The sequence below is a fragment of the Podarcis cretensis genome (genome assembly GCF_951804945.1).
Source record: "Podarcis cretensis genome assembly, chromosome: 6".
In the NCBI taxonomy this organism is placed as follows: Eukaryota; Metazoa; Chordata; class Lepidosauria; order Squamata; family Lacertidae; genus Podarcis; species Podarcis cretensis.
The window spans coordinates 99157396-99177591 of NC_137175.1; the positions used below are offsets into that span (position 1 = coordinate 99157396).

The 20196-nt window shown below is 42.2% G+C and overlaps 1 protein-coding gene across 13 annotated transcripts in view; it reads right to left on the reverse strand.

Moving 5' to 3' along the window:
* The window catches only part of PRRC2C (proline rich coiled-coil 2C), a 77778-nt gene that overhangs the window by 35851 nt on the left and 21731 nt on the right, over nucleotides 1-20196 (reverse strand). For all 13 annotated transcript variants that reach the window (XM_079980986.1, XM_079980984.1, XM_079980992.1 and 10 more), the window contains exons 11-19: nucleotides 18665-18739; nucleotides 16053-16608; nucleotides 13839-13999; nucleotides 12716-12971; nucleotides 9756-9969; nucleotides 6244-8619; nucleotides 4764-4969; nucleotides 4242-4396; nucleotides 790-1138 (exon numbers count right to left, since the gene is read on the reverse strand). In XM_079980986.1, coding sequence (XP_079837112.1) covers nucleotides 790-1138; nucleotides 4242-4396; nucleotides 4764-4969; nucleotides 6244-8619; nucleotides 9756-9969; nucleotides 12716-12971; nucleotides 13839-13999; nucleotides 16053-16608; nucleotides 18665-18739 — 4348 coding nt within the window. The remainder of the gene's footprint in view (nucleotides 1-789; nucleotides 1139-4241; nucleotides 4397-4763; nucleotides 4970-6243; nucleotides 8620-9755; nucleotides 9970-12715; nucleotides 12972-13838; nucleotides 14000-16052; nucleotides 16609-18664; nucleotides 18740-20196) is intronic.

The window sequence follows — 20196 nt, forward strand, 5'->3', positions numbered from 1 at the left end:
TGCTAATTGCAAACTATGATTCCACCCCCTTACATAAAATTAGTGCAAGGCAGCATGCTGCTTGCTAAGAATTCAAAATATTTTAACACGTTGCATGAAATGGTAAGAGAACATTTAGGACAAAGTATCCCAGTTATCTGCTCCCAAAGAACACATTATTAAAGTGTATGCTAGGAGTTCAGCAATTCTATTGTTCTAGATTGATTTCTATATTATCTACATCCTCCTCCCAAGTAGTAGAGGCCAATGAAAATAAATCAAAAGTTCAGGTGGATGGCATGTGTGGGGAGATCAAATAAGTTTTTCATTTTTGGTTAAAGCTGAAATGCCTAAAAATAGCTACTGGCATTAGCCTAGGTAAAAAAAAAGCTCATAGAATTGTAGAGTTGCAAAGGACTCTGAGGGTAATCTAGTCCAACCCCCTGCAATGCAAATGAACAAAGATATGTCAAAGCAGTAAATAATTCTCAACAATTCCCTTTTAAAAAGTGTCCACATAAAAGGCAAATGGTAGGCAGTAAATGTTTTCGCAAACATTGGTTAGGCCTACCCATACATAAGAACAGTGAGGTCAGAGAAAGGAGGACTGAGAATGGGTATATGTGGACAAGCCTTGGAGCTCTCCATCATTATAAATCACTTCACAGGACAGCTTATCTACGTGGAGGTTCCAAAGCATCAATCCAAGAGTAACTGAGGTGCCCAGGAAAGGTTGTCTGTTACTCAAGATTTCAAGCACACATTTTTTTCTTGCATGTCTTACCAGGAGGGAAAAAATGTCTTGCTTACATTTTTTTGAGATGTCATTGAGGACTGTTGTAGGTGGCACTTTATTATCCCATAATTCGGTTCCTACAGCATTATGAGATGGTGTGTTCTGAAGAGTTTTGCTTGTTGCTGTATACTCGGTGCTGCTGTTTGCTGCACAGGTTGCCTGTGGTTGCAGCTGAACTGAAGTCTGTGGACTTGGAATCTGAGACACACACTGCAGGGGGAGTTGCGGTTGAGCCTGAGCCTGAGCCTGTTGAGTGGCAGCTGCGGCTGCTGCTGTCGCCTGCTGTTGCTTTTTGGCAAACCTGGGTGGTAGTTTGGAATTTGGACACCTTCCTTTTTCATTTGAACTCTTTTTGGTCCAGACCTAAAAATATGTAAGATTGTTAAGAGAGCCTGCAGTTTACCTGCCCAGAACAACTGAAATGGAAACTCTGCTCCAAAGAACTATTAGATATTTTGTTTTCCCATATACATCAGTTGGGCTTTTTTAAGCTACAATAGGGAAAATGAAGGTTTTATGAAAGGTTTATTAAATCACAAGACATATGGAGAAAGTAAGCAGGAACACTGATTTACACTCAATATAAAATGACCATCCACTAAAATTGACAAGAAGCACATTCAAGGTGAAGTACTTTTTGCAAACAATATACAATTTAACCTATGGAACTTATTGCCACTGATATGATATCCACTAGCATTAAGGCACTCTAAATTAAAGATTGGATGAACTCATGGATGACATTACATCAATTAGCTACTACTAGTTGCAAAACTGATTCCTTATTTTCAGTGCCAATATAGCAATGGGCTCAATTCTCATAATATCCTGATTGTGAACTCCTGAGGCACTCTGGTGCTCAGTCAGGGTTCATCCACACTTCCACTTGTCCCTTGCTTAGAAAGCACAGGTCTGAGTGGTTATCCCATTGTCCTGTTCCTTTTCTTTTATATATATATATATATATATATATATATATATATATATATATATATATAGTTTCAAAAATTTTACAGCCATTTTAACATATCGAAACTTGACTTCCTTCTTCCTCTTTCTGTGGTTCTTTAAATTTATTTTTTATATTTTCTGCATATCTAAATTAACTTAATTTGTTCATTTATTCATCTACCTTAAATATATACTCTTATAAAACTGCAGGTTATTACAATAATTCTGCCAATGTTCTTATCTGTTTACAGTTTGTTTGTAAATATTCAACAAACTATTTCCATTTTCATGTTTTTCCGGTAAGTTTTTGTATCCATTCTCCTTTTGCTGGGACTTCTTTCCATTTTTGGGCAAGTAACATTCTTGCCGCTGTAGTCACATACATGAATAAATTTCAATATAGTTTGGGTAGTTCTGTCCCTATAATTCCCAAAAAGAAAGCTTCTGGGTTTTTTACAAACATTATTTAAAACGGGTCGGCAAAGGCTTACCGGCGCAGTGCGACACCAGAAATCCCTTCTGTGCATGCCTAGATGCCAAAAATTGCGCCTGCACAGAAGCGATTTCCAGCGCTGCAGACATGCGCAGACGTGATTTCCAGTGTCTGGGCATGCGCAGAAGCGAATTCCGGAGCCACGGAAGAGAGTCCCCATGCTGTGCTGTGCCGGTTTAGCGCAATGCATTGGGGACTCGCTGAACGGGCGGCGCAGCTTGGTTCGGTTTGGGGGCAGCTCATGGGCCAGTTAAACGGCCTCCATGGGCCGCTTCCCGCCCCTGGGCCTTAGGTTGCCGACCCCCGATTTAAAACATTTTTTTCAATTCATTATATATCATTTCCCAGTAAGCTTTAACCTTACTACAAAACCACCACATATGATAAAAATAACCTTCTTTCGCTTTACATTTTCAGCACTTATTTGATTGAGATTTATACATTTTTGCCATTTTACTCGATGTTAGGTACCATCAATATATCATTTTCATACAATTTTCTCTTAGACATAACATGCTGTAAATTTTATATCCATATTCCACAATTGTTTCCTTGCTCCATATCTATATTGTGACCAATATCTATTGCCCAATTTATCATTAAGGATTTTACTTACTCATCCTTTGTCTCCCCTTCCAATAATATCTTATACATTTTAGACAGCACTTTTACATTACATTCCATCAGGTCACTCTCCAGTTGTAATATTTGTTCCCTAAACCCTCGTATCCTATCTTTCTTGAAAACATCATTCAAATGATGATATTGTATCCATGCTGTTAATTTTCCTGATAATTTCTTAAATTCTTTTAATTGATACTCTCCTCCCTCATTTTAATAAATTTCTATAAGTTGTCCACTCTTCTATCATATTTTTTCTTTACAGCTATAGCTTCCAACGGTGAGAGCCAAAGTGGTGTTTTAAGCTCGAATAGATTTTTGCATTTATCCCATACTCTACACACATTTTTCCTAATTATATAATTTGTAAATCATTTATGTACTTTCACTTTTCATATCATAAATAAGTGTGCCAACCAAAAACACTATCATGACCTTCTAAGTCTAGAATACATGAATTCTCTAATGTCATCCCATCCTTCAACCAACAAAGGTAAGATGCTTCACAGTATAGTCTCATATCCGGCAGGGAACAACCTCCTCTCTCTTTTGCATCTATCAATATTTTATATTTTATGTTCGGTTTTTCCCTTGCCAAATATATTTAGAAATATCTTTTTGCCCTGTTCCTTTCCCAGGGAAAAGCCAGTTTTTAGGGCTAAATCGGAGAAAGCCCAAATTGTCGTTTGCTCCAATTTAGTGCCAAAGGACTGTTTGAGGTTTTCTACATGGGAAAGCAGCAGGATAAGAGGAAGTGTGGAGAAGCCCTCAGTCCAGAGAACACTCAGCTGCTCAAGCAAAGGATTTGATCTTAGAGCTGTATTGAGAAATCTGCCATGAACTGCAAGCAGCCCGTGTTGCTCAGAGCTAGAATCAGGAAGCACTGTTAGAGCTAACTGGAATTTAAGCGACTTCCCAAATAAGACCAATGAATATGGGTAAGTAAGAATAAAGACTGAAATGTGTTGCCATGAAGGGTTAGGTTTACAAATTCCACCACAGGTTTTGACATTTTTGAAGAAAGTTTATTTATTTATTCTGTTTCAGTCTCCACCAAAGGGCCAGCAAGCCAGCAAATAAATAAATAAATAAATAAATTAGGGTTCCTGTCAAATAAATAAGAAATTCACTACATTTTTTAAAAAATAACTGCATCATACAAAACTGAGCAACTCAGCATCCTTCTGTGAGAACTGGAGCTTGTGGGTAGCCTGACAGGCTGACACCATGGAGTAAGACTATTTCAGAAAGTAACCAGCTCAAGTGAACAATGCTTTTAGAGAAATCTTGCTACTGAGTTATTCATGCAAGTGTGAGCTCACAATGGAGGGCAGGAATGCACTGCATATGCACATATTAAAAGATGCCTGGGACAGAGAGATGATACATATGATACTAAACCTGCACCGTTTGCTCTTCCTTCTTCCTGCGTTCTTCATCTTGCAGGCGTTTTTGTTGCTTTTTTGATACCACTTCAGTAAAACCATCATTGTTCAAATTGGACTGAGAATCTTCAACTACTGTCACTTCAGGGTGGTCATCAATAATCACAACACCTGTAATGAAGGGCCGAAATTTAGTTATAATTAACCCCTATTCAAATAAATGAAGCCATCATCTGTGGGGTTGGTTCAAATGGCAGAAAAAACCCAAAATAAAATACTATTATACTGCAGACCCATTTATGCACGTTCAGTATGTGTGTATACGCCAAACCTGGAAGTGATCCAAAAAGTCACACAAGAGGCAGAGTAGGGTGTGGTGGAATGGGGGGTTTGCAGGCTTTTTCCAATGGTGTTTCAAATATACACAATTTTACTGATGTGTGAAGTGCCTCGGAACATAACCCCCACATAAATGTGCATGTGTCTGTGTGCACCTGTAATACATTTAAGATTCTGAAGAGGAGCTTCCAGTACATACTTGCATAGTTGTTAAGGTCAAACTGAGAAATTGCATCCACTTTCTCTTTCAGTTTCTTTGGACCAGCTTTGGGCTCTTCTCGCTTCTTGATGTTGGGATCCTTGGAACCTTTCAGCGCAGCAGCACTGTTCCCACTTTCTTCTGGATGTAAACTGCTCCCAACTGTTTCAGCACTAATCACAACTGCAGCTTGCTCTTCAAATGGTCTGTATCATAAACACAAAATGAGATAGCACTGTATAGCAAAAGGTGGAGAAGAGAGAGATAGAGCTACATAGAACTTTCATAAGACTTTAGTTGAAGCTAACACGCTCCATTCTGTGCCTCACAATGAATTCAGAAAAGATACTGAGAAATGACAAAGGAAATAGAAAGATGGCAAAGAGCCTATAACCAAGTTGTAGGAAGAAAAACTAATGGGAGCTGCATTTGGTCTAGTTCAAAACTTAAGTGGGTGAAATTGTTCAACAATAATTTAGAGGTAGAACTTAACTACAGGAGTGCTATTGATTATTTCCCTGGAAATACCAAAAGTGGGGATTTTACCGGGGGGGGGGCACAAACCTGGTGGTAGAATACATGACTTGCATGCCCTGCCATGTCCTGGTAGATACAGCTGTGAAAGAGGCCTGCCTAAAAGCCTTGGAGCAGCTGCCTGTCTGTTTAGGTTAGATGGACCAACGGTCTGACTCTGCATAAGACAGGTATCTTTGTCCCTACAGACTTATACATTTGTTTTGAGTATAGCCTATTTTAATGGCAAGAAAGGCATCTCTAGATGTTTTGATTCAGATACAGTATAGGAAAAAGTATCTGATGAAACACTTCTCCCAACAACTACTAAAGGCAAATTTGTAGATGCTTGAAACACCTACTGGAGGAGTTGCTGTTTCTGGGTTGTAGGCAGTGCTAGTCCTACTCTGAATAATTTGACTATGAATGGTTTAGAACTATTAATTTCAGTGGGTCTAATTCGAGTATAATTTAATTGGATATGACCCACAAATTTGTTTTTCCTCTGCCTACACTGAGCTACAAGGACTGATCAAGGTTCAATTTGGTTAGCCAAAGAGATTCTGTTTTAGTAAGGTGTTTGGGAAAACTCCTGGAACTGGTGCAGAAAATTATACTTCCTCACCAGACTTTAACACAAAAGAGTAAGTGACTCAATTCCACAACTTGTATATGAGGAAATAAACTTTAAAAAGGTAAAAAGCAGTTGGGGTTACAGGTGCCGGAGACAAGAATAATTTGGGGCAAGCATCATTGTGGGTGGTGGTTTGTTCTTCACAGCTTTCTGTCTCTATCCATAATTATCACCTCAATTTTCCATTTATTTTGCAATCATTAGATACCACTTATCAAAGCTAGTTAACTCAAACCCATTGAAAGGTCATAGCTCTTTAAACCAATTTGGTGAAGTGAACTCAGTAACTGAATGAAATTTCTGCATCAATCTTCCAGTGGCAAACACACTTACCCCCTTTTCCCAGTTCTTGATGGAGGGCCACTTCTCCTTTCATTTCTTGGCCCTGAGAAGTTCCGTCCAGATTTGGGTGGTCCACAATTTCCACGGCGATTTTGCCGATCAATCCCAGGCCGCTGACTGGAAAAACTTCTCTTGGCTATTTCCCTTTTTGGGGCTAGCGTGCTTTCCCCAGTCTTAACAGCTACCTGTGCTGTAACATCTGCTATTTTTTTTTCATCCCTCTCACGCCTCTCATTGAAATCACTACTTTCTGAAGCAGTTTCCCACTCTTCATTTGCTTGGTCTGAGGAGTTCTGATTGGACAAGTCTGGTGTCTTACTTCCTGACACCTCCAAAGTAGTGCTTGGCTGTTCATTAACTGCGCTACTCATTGCAGCACTTGATGATGAGCTGGTTGTGGCTTCACTTATTTTTGATGCTGCCTCTCTCTCTTTTAGACGCCTAAAGCGTGGTGGCTTATCTTGCCTGGGAGGTCGTGCAGGTCTTTGCCTACGAGGCCTTTCCCGAGTAGGATCAAATTTTCTCTCAAACTTCGCAGGAGGCCTTTTATCCAGTGATATAGAACCATAATGGTCATGCCTTTGTGGGGGATCCCCATCTTCAAGTTTGGGGGGTTCCATCTGCCTCGGGTTCCACTGATTCTCTCTGTATCCTGGTTTTCTAAGAGTGGACGGCCGAGGTGGACGGCCAACTGGATCTCTACCCCCACGTCTGAACATGCCCCCCCTGCCACGTCTAGAAGGTTCTCCTTTAGGAAGAAATCCTGGCTTGGGTTTATTCTCATCTTCCCTCCCGTAAGTTTTGTCTAAAACCCTATTGTCCCCTCGGATATTATGTTCAGGTTTATAAGACAATATGGCTTTTGCAGGCTTTTTGACATCTGTCTTTTCTTCTCTCTTTGGGTGTCTGCCTTTGCTCAAGCTGTCCTTGTCTGAAAGAAGGGTGTCACTTGCACTTTCATGCACTTCACTGTCAGAGTCAGTTTCTGAGCCTCTCTGTCTCCGCCGTTTTGGAACTACTTCAAAATCAGAGCTCTCACTACGGGTTTCACTCTCTTCTCTCTGCCTAAGAGGACCAGAAGGCACGTGCTCCACACGAGGCTTAGTGTCTCTGTAATGTGGATAGTCTCTATTGTGGCCTCTCCCACCTCGACCCCTGCCTCCATAAGAACCTCTGTAGCTTCGTCCTCTAGAATAATATTCTCCACGTCCTCTGCCTCTGTATCCTTGGTCTGGAAACCAGTCCCTATCCCTAGCTTCTTTCCAGTATGTTCTGGGAGGCAAACCAGGTTCTCTTTTCACAGGTCTAGTTTCCATACGAGGTCTCTCTACAGTTCGTTCTTTGTTGATTACTTTCTCTGGCTGCTTTTCTTCCTTTGTTGTGCTGACAGGCTGCTGAACTGGTAGCTGCTGGATAGTAAGGGATGGAAGCTCAACAGTAATTTGTGGACTAGGCAGTTGTGGAGCTATGGGTGGAGATGTCTGTACTGCAGGTGGCTGCAGAGACACTGGTGGTACGATTGCAGGCTGCTGGACAATGAGAGGCTGCTGCACAGCAGGTGTAACTGTGGACTGCACAGGAGCATCTGCGCAGTCTGAAGCTTGTGGTGGGCTTTGCAATGCCTTTTTACCACCAGTGGTGGTCTTCTCTGGTTCTAGCCTGGGAGGTGGAACCTGAGACTGTTCCTTTTTCTCAATCTTGCTAGCTCTCTCATTTGTCAGTTTTTCTCCTTCTCTTTCCTTCTTTTGTTCACGCTCTTCTCTTTGTTCACGCTCTTCTTTCATATCTCGAAGGATAGGCTTTTTAATAGGACCAGACCTTCTCACTGGCCTATCACTACCTTCCTCTCTTCTCCCATAACCTGGTCTTGGACCCCACCTAGTTTCAGATTTAGGCTTAAAGGGTTTTTCAGGCTTTGGTCCTTCAGACAGCCTATTAGTTACAAACACTTCTTTTTTCAGTTTACTATCTATTCTTTCAAGAATTGGTTCTTTTGGCTCAATGTGTCTGCTGCTGACTTTGGAAACATTTGATTGTGTATCATTTGCTTGGTCTTCAGATTTCAGAGAATGGCTTGACCCATGAGAAATGCTCTTCAGGGAAGTATTGCTCTCTTCTACAAGCATTTCTTCTTCCTTGGAGATTTGGGAGACATTTTCTGCATTTACTTCAAAACTCAACACAGGAGCAGGTGTGTCAGTTTGGTGAGGCTGAGCATCTTCTAAAGACCTGGCTGAAGTCTTCTGTACACTCATTTCACTGGGTTCTTTGAAGAAGTCCACCTTTGTCTGAGAGTCCAAATGAATCTGTTCTGCTGCGTAAACCTCTTGAACAGCTATGTGTTCTTGATCCAGAAGTGCCTCAGGCCTAAAAGAAGGAAGCCACAATTTAAGTTGTATTCCTATCAAAGTCTCTATATATTAAACATGATAAAAAGAATGCAGGACAACTGCTGTAGGATTAGCCCATACAATGTTCACAAGAGACAGAAAATCATTTCTGGAGAGCATTTTAGCCAATGAACTTGTGGTGGGGGACGAGGATAAAACGGGTGGCTGGCCTTTGGCCTCCAGATGTTGCTGGATTACAACCCACATCACCCCTGCCCTGACAACTGGCCATGTCAGTGTCTGTGCCCACCCCCACCCCCAAACTGCACTAACAAACCCCCGAAGCAGCCAATTAGGAAGAATCATTCTGCCGGTCACTTCAGATTCAATAAAATATATGAGGTACACTGAACGTTCTAGCTGTATTACTGAAGGTCTACCATGCAAAAAACTCAGCTCGCTGTATCCCTTCATATTTGAAAGTGTACAAAGCCAGAGCAGTTACCAAGATTATGGTCAGAGTCCAACCTTGAATCCCTAGAGAACACAAACTACCCATTTGAGAAATATCTTTTGTGCCCCCAAATGTGTCCCTAATATAGTCTTACAACTTGAAGCAAGGGATTTGTTATTTGCAAACAACAGCATTGCCCCTTGCAATTGGTTATTGGATTTTATGCTCAACACACTTGGACTATCACAAGCTTTGTCTGAAGGTAACAACTTCAAAAGGCCCCACTGAAAGTGAGTCCCTTTGCACTGTGAACACCAAACAGCTGAAAGCACATATTCAAAGGTCTTGCTTTCAGCTTCAGACCCCTCAGGTGAACCCATCAAGAACTCCCTAGTGCAACACATCCCAGGGAGATTCCTTAACAGTGAGCTATCCTTGTAAAAGAACAAGTGGGAGCCCATTTTAAGCTCATAATTGTTCCTTTGCAGCTGCATCCTTACCTATATATCAACTGGCATCACATATGTCTGGTATTAGGCAACAGGAAGTGGTTTGGGGAAACAATCTTGTGGGCCAAATTAGAACCCTAGATGGATCTAACTTGGCCCATGAGCTAGATATTCCCTAGGCCTGTTTTATGGTATGTGAAATGCACAAGATGCAGTAGGATAATGCAGAAAAAGATAAACAGAATACAGTAAGAGAATCCCAAAGCTTACCTTGGATCTTCAGTGTCTTCTAGGATTTTGGGGGGATTGCTAGTCTGCTGAGGCTCTGCAAGAGGATATGGTTCTGACCCCCACACCATGCGTGGTTCTGACAGAGGAATAGCATGCTCCCTTGCTGATCGAGTAACATGATCAAAAGAGTCCGCAGCAGTTCCTGCCCCCTCCATCTGGTCCCTTCTTAGAAGTGGCTTAGGAGGTATTATTCCTATAATGGAGATATTGAAATTAAGAAGTTAAACCATGCAGCTCAAAAAAGTAACTGAAAGGTCAGCGGTTCAAATCTATGTGACGAGGTGAGCTCCCTTTGCTCTGTCCCAGCTTCTGCCAACCTAGCAGTTTGAAAGCATACCGCTGCTATGGGAAGGTAAATGGCGTTTCCGTGCACTCTGGCACTCATCACAGTCTCAGAACCCTACACATCAAGATGATCTTACAAATGGAATTTTTAAATTTAGAAGCTGTTAATAAAAAAATTCCTCTCACAAAGAAATTTTGTTGTGGAGTGACTTTTCTAAGGCTTGTAAAGTTTTCTTCATGAAGTACTGTGACAGACTCACTAGCATACAACATCACAGTACTTAGAATCTGTGCCTAGCACAAAACTCTACAAAGGCTAGTACATTCCTGCTTGCCCATTAAAAAATATAGCAGCACATTTTGAAAGCATCTTAAGATCCCTCCCCTCTTCACCATGGCAAATCCTGACTTTTGAATATGTTCTGTGGAAAGAAAAGGCCCAAAGGTAACAAGAGTACAACTGGCAGCATTTAATGTAATGTTTAGTAATGTTACTAATTACTGATGCTGGTATTCAGCAATTTCCTATTTGTAACAGAGCTTAAAAGAAAACAAAAAAAGCACCTGCAGCTTTCTGCTGTCTGTCAAAGAGATATCTTAGCCAGACTCCTCTGAAATGAGCAACAACTATGCCATAATAAATAAAACTTACATAGTAATTTTCTTGATAGACTGTGCCCAAGGACAATGCAATTTCTAGAGAGCTTTCCTAAGCTGCATAGAACCCCAATAAAGTGCCTTAAGCCCACAGAGAGGGGTTGGGAACAGGAAGAAGCCTCTGGAATTACAGTGGTACCTTGTTTCTTGAATTTAATCTGTTCCAGGAGTCCATTCGACTTCCAGAACAGTTCAAAAACCAAGGTGTGGCTGCAGGAGCTTCCCGCGCTCAATCAGAAGCCGCATCAGATGTTCGACTTCCAAAAAAACATTTACAAACCAGAACACTCCCTTCTGGGTTTGCAACGTTTGGGAGCCAAATTTTCCCCAACAACTAAGGCGTTCGATTACCAAGGTACCACTGATTCTTAATCATGCCAAGAACAGGTCAGGTAGTAGGATTCCACTGTGCATCACCGAAAAAACATTTCAAAGGAATGCATAACGGGACTTTGCCCACACTTAATCCTATATGCCCCTCAAAGAATGGGTTCAGCTGACGGAGGAGAAATAAACATGCAGAAATCCCAAGAGGGGGAAAAGATCAGATGAAAAAAGGTAGCAGGGACTGGGACCCACACCCTGCATCGAAGAGCTCAATGAGCCTGAACAAAGGTTGTAAAGGCAAGCCTAAATGCACTTATCCACCCCTCCCGCCTCTGTTGAATTACCGTATTTTTCGCTCTATAGGACGCACTTTCCCCCCTCCAAAAATTAAGGGGAAAGGTGTGTGCGTCCCATGGAGCGAATGCCGGCTCCCTGGCCTGCGCTCCGGAGGCTTCGCGTTGCTTTCGCTGAAGCCAGGAGAGTCTGGTATTTGAGGCTGGTGGTGGGGGAAAGCAGCGCTTCCCCCCACCGCCAGCCCCACAGGCTCGGGGGGCTGCGGGAAGGCACGCAACGCCTTCGCGCGGCTCCCCAACCTGGTTTTGAGGCTGGTGGTGGGTCGAAAAGCCCGGAGCCGCACAGCCTTTAAAGAGCGCGTCGCTCTTGGGGGTTTTCCCCAAGGAGGGAAAAGGGACTGACTGGCCGAGTCTGTCCCTTCTCCCTCCTGTGGGCTTTTGCGGGAGATGGGGGAATTCCCCCACCTCCCGCAATAGCAGGGAGAAGGTCTGAGAGAAGGTCTGTTCCCAGAGCTGGGGAGGGGGGTGTCATATTTTTTCCCTTGATTTCCCCCTCTGAAAACTAGGTGCGCCCTATGGTCAGGTGCGCCCTATAGAGCGAAAAATATGGTATTTGCAAAGGGGAAGGGGAATGAAATGCAGCTGTGAGGCTTGCTCATAGTCCTAAGAACTGTGGGCCAGGAATAAGCTCAGCCTGGAAAGAACAGTGTTCACTACTGCTGTCTCCTTTCTCTCCCTTGCCTACAAAAGAGGAACCTTGCACAAATCAGATAAAAATCAGCAGAACAGTGCAGACTTAGAACTTGTTCACTATAAAGGCAGGAGAAAAGACTTTAGGGAGGTAGGAGGTATCCCTAGAGATCAGCCATCATGTAGTCATAGAAGAAAATATGTTTGGACCACTGGGATAACAGCAAACAGACATAAACCATCCCTTTTGAAAACAACAACAATACAGCAACTCTCTAATTTAGCAGTCAGTAAACATCTATGAAATAAACTAGGCACCCAAATGTAGTGAAACCCACCACATATGACAATAAATTAAATCGCCAAAATTAGAGCACCATAATTCCACACAAACAGAACAGGTTTTGCTAGGATACAACAAAGGTGTAAGATGCATCTCTTTTAAGAAGGAGTTCCACTAGCAGGATGCAAATACAGAAGCAACTTCTTCAGTAGCCATCAGTCTAAAATGAGCCAACCAAAGGAGGATCTCAACTGCCATACCGATTCACATTCGAGTAGGCAAACCATTAGGGACCTTTGTCCCAAACCATTTAGGACTTTAGAACTCTAAAGAAGCACTCGGAATTGTGTCGAGCAACAAATTGAGAGCCAACTAAACACCTTTAGTATAGGTGAGATTTGTACCTGGATGCATGGGTGGCATATCCATAGCAGGCCTTCCTGACATCATTCGTGGATCCACGTAAGATTGCATCATGAGCCACCGTGGATCAAAGCCCATAGAAGCCAAATGTGGGGGGTGTGGCTGCATGGGCTGATAGAGCAGTCTATGTGGTGGGGGGGGAACAGGGCCAGCAGAAGGCTGAGAAGGTGTAGACTGTGGTAGGACCCCTTGCTGCTGCTGCTGCTGCTGCTGCCACTGTTGCTGTTTCATCTGCTCCTATAAAGCAAGAGAAAATATGAAATTTTTGATAAGCTATAGCAAAATGCTTTTAAACAAGTTTTTCCCCTAAAAATGTTTTAAACACCTGATTTCAGAGCTTTTTTGGCTATGCTCCAGTTCCAATTGAACCCAATAATTCATTGGTACACACATAATGCTCTTAAGCTTCAAGCTCTGATTATGAGGTTAATGTTTGCTAGATATGGCCAAGACAATAGACATAAACCTCAGCCATGGTTAATAATAAGGACAGGAGGAATTAGCATTTGGAAGTGTTATGACTGTACTAGGTCACTGAGGACAAAAAGAAGGAAACAAGGAGGACCATTATTGGAAAAACTTGGATGGGGAAGACAAGCCTATCTTAGCACTGAGGAACATAGTGGACAGACAAATGAGTCATCTGGCACAGTAATTTGAATGCTTAGTTCCAGCATGGTAACATTTGCAAATCTTAAATATGATAGATGGCAGGCTAGGGCTGACAGATCATTGAATAACAGCAAAGGTTACAAAGGTTATGAATACGGGAAGTTATTACCTGCCAACTACTGCATGTTACCCAGATCTTACAGTAAAGTTTAGTTACTTGTCTGGTGTCTCCCCTTAACCACAAATCACAATTCCCTCCCCCCCCAAAACAAGTTTTATGATTATTCACCCTGAGAATGCAAATTTATACTATTAATTTATAAATTTTATATACCATCCTTCATTTGAAGATCTCACAGCAGTTCACAGTGCAGAAATGCAAAATAAATAAATACATAATAAAAGCAAGGGGAAAACACCAAACCAACCCATAACTTCATCTCCCACAATTTAATAACTATATATATTAATTTCAAAGTGCTATCCTTTTACCTGTTGTCTCTGAAACCTTGGTGGCAATGATTTCTGAAACTGTTTTGAATAGCCAGAAGAAATAGCAGGATGAGGCTGAGCACCAGAATCAGTCTCGCTTTCGTGAGAACTTTCTCTTTCACTATGATTGCTTTCTTGAGTGGTGGAAACAGCTTGACACACTGTCCAGGGAATGCAAGAGAAAAATAACACTGGCACCATGGATGATAAATATGGATGATTACAAGTTCAAACTCAAAAACCACTCCAATTATCTTAAATATTAATGTAGGTGGATTTTTTAAAAGACTTATTGGACATCATGACAAAGCACTGCTGAAACTGCGGAATAGGAGAGGCAGAAACTACACAAATGTGGCACAGGTAAGAAAATGTTACCTTGAAAGCACACCCCATGGAAATAGGTATGCAATCTATGGAAAGTGCGCAGACCACAGTTCAGGACACCTTGTAATAAACAGAGGCCATTACCTATTATGCTCCTGATCTACAAACGGTTTAGAAATCTCACCTTAAACAAGAATTCATCTCCATAAATCTGGAATAGATGTGCAGATTTAAACCATGTGTTTTTAGAGGCTTTTTGGAAGCTGTCACTGAAGCAGCTCTCATTGCAAATTAAGCACTCTGTTAATAAACATAAGTGACAGCTTGCTTTTTTAGCAATGTGTACATTGGCCGCAATCCTGGTGCAACTAAAACCCCATTAACTTTAATGCATGCAGGATTGAAGCAATGTTTTTAATATACATATTTATCTGGACTGTGGCACATACTATTCAAAATTGATTAGACAAAACTTGCAAATGCATCCTGCTCCTGACCTTTCAAGTATTCATCAGGATGGTTTGTTTTAAACCCACCTTATAAATTTTCTGTCAGAAGACTTATTATTTCAGATATTACAAATGCTACTTTATAATCTAGGCCAGAGGTTTTCAACCTTTTTGAATTCATGGCTTCCTTGACCAACTACATTATTTCTGCAGCATCCTGCGCGGTTCAGAAACCCAGTTATGTCACCCCTTGTCTGCACAGCTGGCAGCCTCTCACCCTTTTTCAAACACCCTCTCTCGTGGGGTGTTCCCGCAGCCTCCTTTCTTCTCTCCTCTCCTTGAGAGTCATCCAGCCAGTTGCTGCTGCTGGTCCTGGTCTCCGAGCTGCACCACCCTGCCCCAAAGAGAGGTGCTTCCTCACACTGCCCCACAGGGGCCTGGGAAAAGGAAGCCCCCAGCCTTAGTGGCCCAAGGTGAACATGAGGCCAGAACCTTAGCTTGGGAAGCAGCAGTGGGTGCTGCAGGGCCTGCATGGTGGAAAGGCTCCCTATCAGCACTAGGCACTCAGCTTCCAGGCAGGCCTTGCACACAGCAAGCACCAGAAAGGCCAGCACAGCACCTACCTGCCTGCCCAGACTCCCACTGCTTTGTCCATTCTCAACAGCAAGGGCTGGGGTGGACTGGCTGGCTGGGTTCCCTTCCAAGGCCGCCTCAGCTCCTGGCAACCAGCACCCCCTGGCCAGCACCAGTGGCACCATTCACCCAGAGAGCTTGTAGTCAGCACTGCTGCAACAAACAGCTGTGCAAGCCTTTAGGAGGCAGAGACTTGAGAGGGCATCAGAGGAGGGAGGGAAGGAAAGAGGGACAGGGGCCATTGTTGCCTGCAGCACCCTTGACCCATAATTCAAGGCACCAGTGTGCCATGACACACTGGTTGAAAACCACTGATCTAGGCACATGTAATCACAACCAAGTAAGCTATGTCTTCTAGCCTTAGTTTACAAGATGCTGAATGCAGTTGCTATAAATAGCATTATAAATCTCATTTATGATTTGCTACCCATGAGGCATTCTGAAACAATTTACGACATTTCCTTCAATATATCCAAAACTAAAAGTAGTACAGCGGTACCTCTGGTTACGAACTTAATTCGTTCCGGAGGTCCGTTCTTAACCTGAAACCGTTCTTAACCTGAGGTACCACTTTAGCTAATGGGGCCTCCCGCGGCCGTGCGATTTCTGTTCTCATCCTGAGGTAAAGTTCTTAACCCGAGGTACTACTTCCAGGTTAGCTGAGTCTGTAACCCAAAGTGTTTGTAACCCGAGGTGTTTGCAACCCGAGGAACCACTGTACAGTTCTTAGGCAGTGCTATAGTTAGGATTCTAGTTACAGACAGCAGGTTGCTTACTTTAAACAAACAAAATAACTGGTACAAACCTCTCTCCTCTTTACTGCTGCTTTCACTTTCTTGTGGCTTCTCAACTGTAACAGATGGAGTGATTGGCTCCTGAGGTTCAGACACTTCAGCTTTTGGTTTCTCTTCTGCATCTTCCCTCTCCACTTTTTCCCTTTCCTTCTCTGCTTCCTTTTCCCTCTCTTGGTTTTCTTTTTCTTCCCTTTCCTTTTCTATCACTGTGTCTTTTTCCTTTTCACTTACTTTTTCCCTCTCCTTATCAGTATCCTTCTCCTTCTCCTTCTCCTTTTCCTTTTCTTTTTCTTTTTCTTTTTCTTTCAGTGGGTCTTCTCGGGGTGGTTTTGTTACACAGCCAAATTTCTCATTTAACCGTTTTAGCTTTTCGGCACATGCTGCTTTTCTTTGCTCTTCCATTCTTCGCTCCTCTTCCTCTCGCCTTTTACGGGCTCGCTCTACAGCTGCAGATACTTCTGCTTGCTGTCTTCGCCTCTGTTTCCAAATCTCATCCTCATCTGGTGTTGGCCTAGGAGGAAAGGGACCTTGCTTTCCTGGCCCTGCCAAGCGATCTGGAAGTGGATGCTATGTTTTTTGAAATAAAAAAGTGCAAGAGTCTCAAACAAAGGCGGTTTTAGACCCACTACAGAAGTGTATATGCAAAGTGATTCTATGGTTTTAGCAACTCTGAAACAGGGGTCTTCACTCTATGAACTGTCAGAAGGTCTCACACTAAAGTTAGGCTTAACAAGTGAAGTGCTGATCACAAGCAATGCAAACTAGAAATGTGCAATTCTGCTAGAAATCCCTGAGTTCTATTTATTTCCCCCTAGTTGGGCAGCTGTGCAGAAGAATGGGCCTCAATTAAAAGTTGTAAGGAGGAAGAAAACTTTATCTTAACAGAGAATAATGCCAGGGCTAAAGGCACTGCAAACACCTGCTACTCTAAAAGCATCTTTTCAATTTGTTGTAAACTGACAAGCAAAGAATAAAGAAAAAGCTGCAATAAATATTTGCCAACAGTGGTTTCCAAACTCCTCCCACCCATGGACCACTTGGAAAATTGCAAAGGGTCTTGGCAGAACACTTAATTATTTTTCTGCCTGTTGTAGCAATTGCAATGCGCTGTGCAGGGTGCTGCAGGATTTTTAAATATATTATTGCTTCTTTTATTTCTTATATGCAGTGTTAGAAATTCCCAACTGCAACCATGTGGAGATCTCTGTATGCCAGGCTGGCAAATGACATCCCCATCTGGTTGGGTCCTTAAGAAGCTAAGCAGAAGAACTTATTTATTGCGTTTATATCCCACCTTTTTCTCCAAGGAGTACATGGATCACCCTCCTCCTCAGTTACTCCCTACAATGACCCTGTGACATAGGTTAAGAGGCTGTGACTGGCCCAAGGTCACCCAGTGAGCTTCATGACTGAGTGGGGATTTGACCCTGTCCTCCAAGGTCCAAGTCCAATACTCTAACCACTATACCACACTACTGGCTCCCTACAGTACTTCTGCTATGGGGCAAGCTATATAAATTAAGTGGGTAAATAAATAAGGGAGAAGCAAAATGTCAATTGGAGAAGAATCTGAAATATTTTCCTTGAAGCTTGAATTTGTTTTATTCTGTATTGTTTAATTTGATGTTTTAATGCTGTAAAAGCTGAGATTTTTTCATTAAAATATAAAGCAGTATAGAAATGAAATGAATACTACCACTACTAAATTTCATTGGGAAAAAGGGCTCCTAGACATTCTGTTGTAGCATCCATCACCTAGGTTTAAGTTGCGATCTGGCAATTAGGTTATATATTTGAGTTTCAAACACTGCTTATAGGTATTTTATTGCACATGTTACTTGCAACTTGTGCACATTTAACTTCTGCGCATTCAGCTTTATGCACCTGGCAAAATTTCTTTTAAGATTTTAAAAGGGATGGAAAGGTGGTGAGCGTTTGGGGGGAAAGACTTTGGCAATCGCACCCGCCCACTGAACCTAATGTGTTTCGACCATACGTCATTTTGGTTTTAGGTGTTATCCCCGGAATGTAACTCAAGTGTAAGCTGAGTCACCCGTATCACAATTTGAATTCCACAGAATTAAAATTGTTACATGCTCTTCAAAGACATGCTGTGGGCCACCTGAATGAAGTTTGCAGACCACAGTTCAATTCCCTGTGCTGTATTTTATGGAATTACTACATTTTAAAAATGTGGATTGTAAGGAGTGGAGAAGATAGCCTGTTTTAATCTCTCAACTGTAAGTAATTTACTGCTAAGTATTGCAGCTGGGATCCAGAAGATTGTCCATAGGTATTAAACACAGGCACCAGGGATTTATTGCCTCCCATACAGAGCATATACCTCCTCTACCTTACTATGGCACTGCTAAGGATCAGGCCCTTGGAGCAGCATTTGATGTGATGTGTGGGACTGTAGCTTGAAGGGGGAAATCACTCTTTGAATTCTACAAAGTCATTTAAAGGAAAAAAGAAACGGAATGAAAAAATCAGCTGGTCTTCCATGTATTACAATGTGCACTGTATGACAACTATGCAAAGCATAATCATACATTTTACTAAAAAATTAAAGAAAGAAAGTTAAGGATTGACAGTTGGGCCCAGAGGTGAATTTTGCTCATACCTGAACAGATTTTGGCTGAAGCCCAGAACTGCCCCTCTCAAGCACTAAAGACTGGGCTGGTGTCAGACTGCGTTCCTATTGGATTAAAAAGCACAACTGTAAATATTCTTGTGAAACAAGCCGAATGCTGTTGATTTAATCCTTTACTAGTTCCCTTTCAGTTGGATGTACTCAGTATGATGTACACAACATGTAATTACTCACTTAGGAATCATTCTTAACACACACATCTTCATGCTCCTGAAGGGGAAAAGGGCAGAGGTGTCCCTTTGTCCAGTGCTGCTGGTTATTGAAGACACTGTGGTCACTGAAGGTGTGGCACTGTTTGGGAGTTACCACCAACCATGTTCCCACTGGCAGTGGCTGGCACAACACCCCCGAAAGGGTTGTTTTGAGTGGGTGGAATAGTGTCAGCCAGGGAGCTGCTGGATCCTAAACGGGCCCAGTGACAGGCCAGGGGCTCGATCCAGGCCTTTCTGTTGCAGCAACATGGTGCAGCATAATAATACGCAAACCAGAACAAAAAATGTGATTTTCCTTGCCAACAGAAGCTGGCAAGGATTTGGATCCAGCCCTGGCCTCATTCACTTCCATCATCCCCAAGGCCAGGGGTCCTGGGTTAGGATTCATCGTTCTATGCCAATACTAAAATCCCCAAAACATCCAGCAACAGAATCAAACATTCTTAAATCAGCCGAACCACAAATCTGTTCAGTGCCTCTGATAATTGGAGTTCAAATGTGCTAAAGGCTTCAGACTCAAAATCTCTCAGTGCCAACGTAAGGGGCATGCAGTCTCCAGTCAGTTTCCATGTCAGCACAGAGACTAGGTACCTGTCTTTTGCAGGAGACACTTAGATGCACATAAAGTTAAAAAATGCCAGTTCTCTATTTAGAAAGAATCTTTCAATCTGTATGAGCATTCAATTACATGAACACATAGACACAGGTTTGCTATCTCAGAAAGTAAGTCTTTTTTCTGTTCATCCAAAAAACCCTTTGTTTTGTCAACAATCACATATATGGCAGATCAGATACATGCAGAATGTTCCAAATGGAAATGGACAGACTAGGTCTTTTGACTACAGTGGTACCTCGGGTTAAGAACTTAATTCGTTCTGGAGGTCCGTTCTTAACCTGAGGTAGCACTTTAGCTAATGGGGCCTCCCGCTGCTGCTGTGATTTCTGTTCCCATCCTGAAGCAAAGTTATTAACCCGAGGTACTATTTCTGCGTTAGTGAAGTCTGTAACCTGAAGCGTCTGTAACCCAAGGTACCACTGTACTGTTGGATTCCATCACTTTTAACCCCACTTAATCAATGATAGGTTTAAAAGGTACTAACCAATTCAATACACCAAGTGGTTACCTCAAAAAGAGAGGCTATAACTTGTTGGGATGCAAAATGCAGCTCAGTCAGAAGGGAAGCTAAGATAAGAGAAATTGGGGGAAAAAACCTAAAAAACCCAACACAACACCCTTATTTTATGTAAACTCCCCTCCAAAGCATGTTTCATTACTTCATTTACAATTTC